This window comes from Rhopilema esculentum, chromosome 11, assembly GCF_057945365.1.
Source record: "Rhopilema esculentum isolate cy_ngs chromosome 11, ASM5794536v1, whole genome shotgun sequence".
NCBI classification, from domain to species: Eukaryota; Metazoa; Cnidaria; class Scyphozoa; order Rhizostomeae; family Rhizostomatidae; genus Rhopilema; species Rhopilema esculentum.
Genome location: NC_142825.1, coordinates 2,444,041 through 2,453,283, shown reverse-complemented (window position 1 = coordinate 2,453,283; position 9,243 = coordinate 2,444,041). Strand labels below are relative to the sequence as shown.

Below are 9,243 nucleotides of genomic sequence, written 5' to 3'. Positions count from 1 at the left end.
CCCTTCAGACCCTTGGAAAATCTTCTTTTTTAGTAATTTTTCTCTATTTTAACGGTGACGTTTTCGCAAGTGCAAATATTGAAATTGATCTGATCAGACCAACAAGAATTCAATCCATAAAACATGTTACTAGCCTTTTTTACTTTCATGTTTTCCAGACCATTGCGATATTGTTCAGGAAACAAATAATGCTGTAAATTGCTCAAAACAATATTTCATCTCATCATTGAAAAAAAAAATCAACGTTTATGCAATAAACAGTCACGAAAATAGGCACGGCAAGTACCTCAATAGCATCAAAAGAGCCTTCATTAAAAATCAGTCGTAAAAGTGCCATATTCTGCAAAATTCAATGCCAATATCGATAATCTGTGATTTAAGACACCTAAATGCGGCCTCGTGAATGTTTTTTTTTCAATTAACATGCGTCATATAAAATAACCTTCCTCGAACATTTTTGATGAAATTTAGCAAGTCGCAGAAGGGTTTCAAAGCTTTGAGACTGGCCAATACCAAATTGGCATTTATGATGTTCTAAAAATAAACTTGAAATGTTGCTAATGTTTTGAAGTTATGTTTGATTGGTTGGGAACTTTAATCTGACGTCTGATGGATACAAAAAATGGTTTGAATTTCGAAGGTCATATTGTTTACAAATTTGTTGCCATTACTCATTTCTACATAAGTGTGCAATACTTTTTGAACATAAGTGTAGTAGCAAATAAAGTCAAATAAAACTACATCAATACACAGATGAAATTCGTGGTTTTCCAAAAATTACAATAAGAAAATGCTTACTGTAAACAAATATGTGAAAGAAACCGAGCATAACTAGAATATACAAAAATCCCTTTGTCACAATATAAGGAACAACAAAATTTTAGAATGATAAAGCAAATATATGAAAAATTAATACAGCAAAAGAAGAATATTAGAAATGAGGCAACGAAGGCAGACAATTTAAGAAATTGAAAATAATTGGTGGGTTGCTGACTTCAGAGAGTCCCAGGCTAGTGTGTCGCCTATATAATCCATTGTCTAGGAGCCTATACAGAATTTGTGATTGCATTCAAAAGAGGAAACTCTCTCTAAAGCTTCATAAGAAATTCAAGTATATTGTCCTCTTCATCTCCATTTCTTTTTATATCTTGTTGAGGAGCTGCAACTGCAGTGAATAATCCTTGTCACTCAACATAAACAATGAAAGAATGACAGCAAAGGACTTTTCTCTTGTCTTTCTTTGATTCTAGGGTTGTAGATACTAGGAAGACATTTATTTGCATCTGTTATCCATTAGTGCATATTCTTTCTCCATTTCAGCAAGGCCAGTTGAAAATGATTCCTTTATTTCACATAGCTTTGTTTCTGTTTCACCTTCAAGTGTTTTCAATCTTTGGGAAACCTTGCTTATGCTTGAATTGACAGGCAAGAAATCATTCAGAATCAAAAACTCTTTCATATCTGAGACCAGCTTGAGAAGAGATTCGCCAGCACGAACCTACAACAAATTAGAAGCACTGTAAATAAAAATTGAATATCTATACTACTCAACAGTTCTTTATCAAAGATTCTATAACAAACAGCTTCTTTGGAATTCATATTGTTGAATTTAGTATCATCAAGGATCTTGGGTTACAAGAGGTTACATAGAACCTTGCGAATGGCAAAACAATTCTTGGCATTCAATTAATAAAATAGAATATCATAAAACTTACAATATTTGATGCTCTTACTTCTATTTCATACTGAGTTTGAACAGCTTCAGTCAGCCTTGCAATTTGGGTTTCCTCTTCAATCTATAAAATACAACACATGATTCTATACATGTGCAGTGTCTTACATCGAACGCGTCAAAGCAGGACAAAAAAGTTATGTTGATCCAAATAAGAGTTCAGAACATCTCCTTTATGAGTCAAGCTGGATTATTCATACTTTGTCATGTTAGATATAACTCAAGTTTTCTGGTAGACAGATCGGATTACCAAGAAAAAAGGCATGCTACACAGAAAATAAAAAATAATGAAATCATATGCAGATGCTTGATATCAAAACGACAAATTTGCTTTGTAAGGTTGCATGCCTAAAATTACCTAGAACGGTTTCACAAAGAGAGAATCAGATTCAGTTTATGTAAAACAAGAGTAGAATCCATGTAAGGCTCACATCAGAGATTGATCAGAAAAAAACAGCAGAACAACAAAGAAAAACAATGGAAAATTGTTAGTCCATGCCAGATACCTAAAGTGTAACCTAAATGGAATCCACTCTGAACATATCTGGACATATGATATCATTTAGAACAGTTTATCTGCGAGGCACAGGTACTCAAACATTGCGTGTCCCTTTCCCTGTCTGTTGTGCTCTTTCAAAAAGAAGTGTTAGTTAAGCTTCATTTGAAGCTGCGATTGATAGCTTACAAATTTGCCTGCTGGTAGGCGGCTGCCAGTCAAGACCTAGCCACACCTCTAATCTAAAGATCTGGAGCAAGGAAAGGGGCATTGAAAAGAGATGGCGGCAGGGGTATAATGTAAATAGGTGCAAATTGCATCACAAAATGGGGGATATGGTGTGTAGGTTGACCCTGTATGCATAAGTAAAACCACAAAGGTATTGTGATGAGTAAGAAGGGCTAAACTCCAGCAAAAATTATTCCATGATCCCACTTTTGATTCCTTTTCTCTCAAAAATACCACTTCTATTCAAGGGCAACTTCTATTCAAAAGTCACTTCTATCTTAGGCTGGTATCTATCAATATTCTCTCCTTGCAAAATGCAACTTTACCTTCCAGTGTGCCAATACCAATCCATGCAAACCCCACACCAGTTATTAGCGAGTAAATCATGAAATTTAACCAGTCTACCACTTAATGCTAATGTCAATGTGTTGTATGATACAATACATAATAGAAATTATACAAATTGTCCTTTTAGGCAACAATGACTGTTGATATGTCATATGCTGGTCAAATACAGGCTGCAAATCCATCCATCTCAAAGCCGACCCATTATTTTTTCTTCATTTTACACCAGTAGAAAAAAGGAAATTATGAAGTACACGCCTGATATCTTTGGCGTATATCACATGGATTCCACCCTGGCTTACATTTCAAAACAGCATTTTTTGAGAGTATACAGTGGGTAGGCAATTTTTATAGGCAACTCCCTTCCTTCACAATTTAGTACTTGTAAGTTGCTCAATCACAGATGATCAAGAAAATAAAATGTACTGATATACTTCACATACTTGTAATATAAGGACAATAATAAAATAATAAGCCTATTATCTCACAGATTTACCAGCCAATTGAACTTAGTGCCAACATACCTTTGCAGACTTGACTATTTCATTGAAATTCTCTAAAATTGATCTTACATCATCTTTTAGCCTTCGGTTGTACGATTTAAGCAAGGCTTCTCTGTTTGAAGCGCCCTTCTGTGGCTGGCTCATGTTTAATTTCTTCTTGGCAGATGGCGTTCTAGGAAGTTTGATGTTGTTGTTGCCTGTTTTCGGAACGAGGCGAGCCCCCAATGCATCCAGTTCAAGAGTTCAAGGGTTGAGGGCAAAATTCAATACCGTAAATCCTCGAATTCCCCCCCCCCCCTCGAAAAAGCCCCTCTCGAATAAGCCCCCAGCTACTATAAATTCTCGAATTGGACCCCTCCATTTGATGATTTTTGCCATCTGAGGTTGCCTTTGGCGTTTTATTGAATTTCCACAACAAATTCATACTTTTGGTAGTAATTAATTAAATGCTTATAAATAAATTCCTACTAAAATAAACGAGATATTTTAATAATGTCTTCTTAATGTCTACAATAATTTTATAAGCCCCCTCGTGCAAGCCCCACCCCTCGAATAAGCCCCCATCCAAAAATATCAAAAATAAAAAAGCCCCCAGGGTTTACGGTATGTTATTCTATGCATAGGGGTAGTAGACACGTCACTATGGGTGATACCGGCTTGGTAACGGCTGATAACGGGGAAACAATGATAATAACAGTGTGTGTAGGGCTCTTCTTGGAAGTGTTCTAACCAATCACTTGTCAGCTCTTTGTCACGTGACTTGATCATGTTTGCTACCAGGATTTTCATTTGTTTTTATATTTTTGCTGAAGCCTCATCATAGAGTGATTGCTTGTCTCTTGACATCCATTCTCGCTAAATCCATATGTAAATAGCACATCTTTCGCCCACTATTCTTTGTTCACAGACAATGGCTCATCAGCTAGAATTGGCAGAGGAAAGTAATGGTCGTACTGGATGTATTTCTTAAAGATGGGTGATTCAAAGTCAGCCAACAATCGTGACACCTCTGGGAAAGTTGGAGGTAAAATGCCTAAAGGTCACAGTAAGGGAAAAGTTACAATGAGGGATTTCGAAAGAGGCAAGCAGATCAAGGACCTGACTGAAAACCGGCTAAAATCTGACTTGAATGATTTAGACAGCCAAGAAATGAGCAGCATGTTGTCAATAAGACGTGATCAAAGAATGCTGAAGGAAAAATTGTTCAATGTGCAGAAAAGTTCTGGCCATTACAAAAGGGACAAGAGGTCAAATACCTTCGGGGATCTCACACAAACAAAGGGTACAAAGCACTCAAACAAAATGTTTGATAAATCAGCAGACTCGAGTTATGTTTCAACTGGGGGTGATTTGATGCGATTACCCTCTCTGGGTGTAAAACAGGCTGCAAACGACATAGTTTCAAAAGACAACTCAACTTTTAGCACGAATATCCAGATAGGTACTCTTGATGATTCAAAACTTGAAGCCCCCAAAAGTCTCCCAAAAGCCATTTTAGAATCAAGGAAAAGCCAACCGATGGATTCTTTGAACTTGCCCGTAACGAGAAAACGCTCAAAATCAGAGCAAAACCTGAATGCTGCTTGGTATTCAAATTTGGATGAAGTACGATCAGTTATTAACCAGAGACTATCAACATCAATGAATAACTTGGATGGCAAGAAAGGAGATGAGGAGAAGGACCTTGAACCATTCATGTTTGCTGTGCCTGATGGGTTGCCAAGGACAATGTACATGTTACCAAGTTTAGATGAGAGATTTCATCAAGCCACCAAAGCCAGGTATATCAGAAAACCCGGTACAAAGCTCGATCCAATCGAGAGAGAGCTTAATTTGAATGAGATCTTCAACAAAAATGGTGATGGAAATTCGGATAGGTCTTAAAAATTTTGTCTTCTTTTTTGCATAAATTATCAATTTTTGTATTGCAAAGTTGCCACATAAATCACCTCAAAAAGCTATTTTATAGTGTTACAGGACTGACATAACCTTATTGCACCTTGAAAAGTTGTAATATGAATCACTAGATTCCCCCCAATTTTAAAAAGGTATGTGTTCTACACACCAAAGATGAATGCTGATAATGTTTACGCACTCAATATCCATGGATTCAAAACTTTAAAGGCATATAAAAATAAATGAATACTTACAAAAGAAATGTGAAAACCACCTGTTAACTTCTCCATACATGTTTGGTGTATAGAATAGATTTTATGCAACTTATAATGTAGACAGCAATATTTAAAAATAACCTAGTTAAAAAGCCAAAAGAATGAATCACAGAAAGAAAGATTTTTCAATATTTTCTCAACTAAATTAAGCTTGTGAGGTCATTGAGTTGCTTCAGAAATAATTATTGTTTGTGAGGTTAAATGGTTGGTGCCATCAATTCAAGCTCTTATTTTGTTAGTGTTTTTTATGTATATATTATGGCAAAATTAATTTGGTTATGTTGACAGTTTTTTATTTGATGGCAAAAATCCTATAAGGGTATATTTTTGACATGATGTTGTCCTATACACAAAGATTGCTGAAAGCTCTAAGTTATAGACAAAGGAGGATGTTCCTATTTGAGAACTAAATGATATCATTTGTAGTTTTTGAAAGTTATTGTTGCCTAAGACTCATTCATTTCCATTATCAAATTCTTAGTGTCAAGAATTTGTGTTGCAAACTTTTAAAAGATGATCAAAGAATGCCATAGGTTTGTGCTTTGATGAATCAGTGACTTCGTTTCTTGTAAAAATATTTATAAACAATAGAATAATGAATAATAAAGACCAACAAATATCATATTCTTAAGTTGCTAATTGTTTAAACAGAAGGCAATATTTTTATAATTCAAACATCAGCATGTATATTTTTCTATATGTAAAATTTTTACAGGTGTTCTTGGTGCATTTTATGGTCCATTTAAAGGATGCCATTTTAGTCTAGGCCAGTTGTTGGTCCTGTTGTTTACTTCCGAATCTGGCTATATAATTTGGTATTTTATTTGAGAAATCTTTTGAAGTAATGATGTATTTATTGATTTCTTTTAGTAATTATTTAATTTTGGGCTGCATTTTAAACAAACAAAGATTTGTTCCTACTGCCACTCATTATGTTTTTCTGTTCTCGATGGGCTGCATTTTCTAACCATTTTTAGAATACAAGAAACATTACTACCCAAGGTATGAAATGTTTGCAATTAGTGTTTTTTGTTTACCAAAGATATTTGTAATTTATCGTTTGAAGATATATTTCTGTATCGTATAAGGCTTAGAAAATCAAATGTTGATGTTAATATGAATTCTTATTTTTATCATACAGATCAGTTTTTATCATCTTTGCAGATTCCTCAAGTTCTTTCTTATCAATCAAGAGTTAATAATTTGAAAATAAGTTATGCGTAGTCCCCTTTGAGTAATTGTCAGTGTATTAAACTTTGAATGGTCCTAACCTACTTGAAGATCTATAGTGACTTGAAAGCTCAAATTTCTTGTGTTAACTCAAAAGCCTTGCTTAACAAAGACTCCCGTCTATTTCATACATACTGTAAATTATCTTTTTAGCCCTGGGGGGGCTTATTGTTTTTCAGCACTTTAAGGGGGCTTACAAGAGAGGGGGGCTAAATTGAGGGAGGGGGCTTAATAAACATTTTGTAATAAAAAGCCATTTATAGTTGTAAACTAAATTTTTGTTTTTTGCTAAATAAAAAAAGTCAATTATTAATTCTAAAATGCCTTCTTGTGCCATATTGCCTTCTGAAATCAAGTATTCAAAAAGGTCGACTTCACCCCTCAGAGTACCAACAGCCTGTAATTTTGGGAAAAGGCTCACATATGGCCTGTGCTTAATGCAAATTACATCTTTGTCTACGGATCTGTTATGACTGGAAATGACATAAATTTTGACATGTGTAAATTTTGATTTGATGCAAAGTATTTAACGACCAATGAATAAAATGAAAATCTCTGTTTTTATCAAGTTTACTTATTTCGGCATCAGTGAAAATATTGATGATCTAAATTGAGAGGGGGAGCTAATTAATTTTTTTCTTCTGAAAAGAGGAGCTAATTAGAGAGGGTGATTAATTGAGAGGCGGCTTAAAAGAAAATTTACGGTTCATATGATGAATTTGAATTTATTTGAATTATTTTGTTTGACAGGTGGCTGCCTGTTCAGAACTGATAAATCACTAACAACATAGTTTTTTATTTTGTGGACATATTCTAAAATGTCTCTTAACCAAAATTAATCTTTCAACAACCACTTTTTAAATTGTACATTTTAATTTAAATAATTAATTTAAATAATCATTGCACAATTTAAATAAGTCAAGAAAGTAGATTTTGATAGTATTCCCCGCATCTTGGCCAAAAATTGAATGCAGATTTTACTTTCTAGACCATTTCGTTCCTTTGGCACATTGAAATGAAACGAAATGCAAAAAGAAGCAAGAAAAAAACCTATTTTCATAAGAAATTTTCCACAAGAAACCCTAGACTCATATTTTCAAAAACGGCAGTTTGGTACATATCTTTGCTTGGTCAAACCCAAAATTGTGCTCCAGCGTCCCTAAACGTTGTATATTCATGAATCAAGGCCATCGTTTATCTCTGTGATAAACTTACAGGCACTGATTTCATATAAGAAACTGAATGAAAACGTTTGCTGTTTTTTAAAAGATTTTCTAGCAATCTGTTGTTCGTTACATGGTGTAAGATTATTACAGTACCCATCGGCGCACGGGTGCAGGACCTTTGAACTTGCTAACCTTACCCCTCTCGACGCACCTTCTCTAACGATTAGAAAAAATACTAGTTCTAGCAGAATTTAAACAACTTCTTTAAGATGTCAATCACAAACGTACGCGGCCTTATACGTCATCAAGTAAACTTTTAGATACACTCCCCTAACAAAAGTATTGCACCACCTTGTTCAAAATGGCGGCACTTTTTGTCAATATTTTGACAATACAAAACATTTGAATGCATGAATTGGGTGGAATAGGCATATTTTATATCAAATTTCGGCGGGAAAAGTTTGCAAATTTTGCTGACGCCATAGAAAACCTAGTTAGAAATGTAAATTTTACGGAAAAACATTATTGTTTGAAAAAATGTAGACCACGCCTAAGGGAGAAAATTTGTCAAATGAGAGGCGAGTCCCTATATAATTTTTACAGGGAAGTGGTCTTTAGTTTTTGAAAAATTGTTGACCATGTTAGATGCAGCCACACAACAGCTTCAATAAATCAAAAAAGGTTTCTCGAGAGTGCTTCAATAGTAATAAACCGAGAAGTGGGTGAACAAAAAAAATTTACGTTAGAGGGGTGGCAATTTTGTCTGTTTTATTTCACCATGTTAACACCAAGATACAGTAAAAGACATGAAGCTCGACGCTGAGCAATGTTTTGCAGCTCAAAATTCTTACACAAATATAAAATAGAAATTCACCTGTGTAAAAGGAAACCATTTTTACAACGATTTATTTCCGATCAAGAAGATTTCAAGCTTTTCCGTGGCGTTGTTCAAGTCCAGATTTGTACATCGTTGAAAATGTTTGGCTTCGTATCAAAAACATTACGAACCATGATTTAAAAGGTTCTTAAAGAACGAAAGAATCGTTAATTAAAAGAATTCTTCAGGTTTGGAATGAAATTCCATAATAATACGTTGCCCAATTATATGCAAACAATTCAAGGAGGCATAAAGCGGTTTCAAAGTTCATAGCTCTTATTTTGAAAATGTTATTTTGAAAAAAGTTTTCTAAAAAGATTGAAGTTTTAATTGGTGGTTGTTTCACTTCCGACACACTCCCATTCGCCACTTATACACAATCAATTCGCACAACAATAGCTTTCGATAATTGTTGCGTCATTTTCCCTCCTTCGAGGTGGTGCAACAAGATCCATCTCTTTCAATTACAGCTTCACAAAAGGAAAATGAGCCAGA

The 9,243-nt window shown here is 34.6% G+C and overlaps 2 protein-coding genes across 3 annotated transcripts; one reads left to right on the top strand and one right to left on the bottom strand.

Annotated features, from left to right (window-relative positions):
• Positions 1-746: 746 nt before the first annotated feature.
• On the bottom strand, positions 747-3,507 carry LOC135693304 (mediator of RNA polymerase II transcription subunit 22). Of its 2 annotated transcripts, none has more exons than XM_065211742.2 (3): positions 3,326-3,507; positions 1,734-1,796; positions 747-1,498 (listed from the first exon to the last, which is right to left on the bottom strand). In XM_065211742.2, exons 1-3 carry the CDS (start codon positions 3,446-3,448, stop codon positions 1,274-1,276), a joined length of 411 nt encoding a protein of 136 aa, XP_065067814.1. In that variant the 5' UTR covers positions 3,449-3,507; the 3' UTR covers positions 747-1,273. The 2 variants fall into 2 exon arrangements, with proteins under 2 accessions (XP_065067814.1, XP_065067813.1); XM_065211741.2 differs by having other exon boundaries at positions 1,716-1,796; positions 3,326-3,502.
• Positions 3,508-3,974: 467 nt separating this feature from the next.
• Positions 3,975-8,120, top strand: LOC135693300 (uncharacterized). Its single transcript, XM_065211738.2, has one exon. The coding sequence runs from the start codon at positions 4,262-4,264 to the stop codon at positions 5,186-5,188; it is 927 nt and encodes a 308-aa protein (XP_065067810.2). The 5' UTR covers positions 3,975-4,261; the 3' UTR covers positions 5,189-8,120.
• Positions 8,121-9,243: the final 1,123 nt, after the last annotated feature.

Bases quoted from the DNA above. Each gene is read 5' to 3' on its own strand.
- LOC135693304 (XM_065211741.2), bottom strand. From the start codon at position 3,448: ATGAGCCAGCCACAGAAGGGCGCTTCAAACAGAGAAGCCTTGCTTAAA. The intron at 1,797-3,325 runs GTATGTTGGCAC...TGTATTTTATAG, and splicing joins AAATAGTCAAGTCTGCAAAG to ATTGAAGAGGAAACCCAAAT. The intron at 1,499-1,715 runs GTAAGTTTTATG...AATTTGTTGTAG, and splicing joins AAGTAAGAGCATCAAATATT to GTTCGTGCTGGCGAATCTCT.
- LOC135693300 (XM_065211738.2), top strand. From the start codon at position 4,262: ATGTATTTCTTAAAGATGGGTGATTCAAAGTCAGCCAACAATCGTGAC.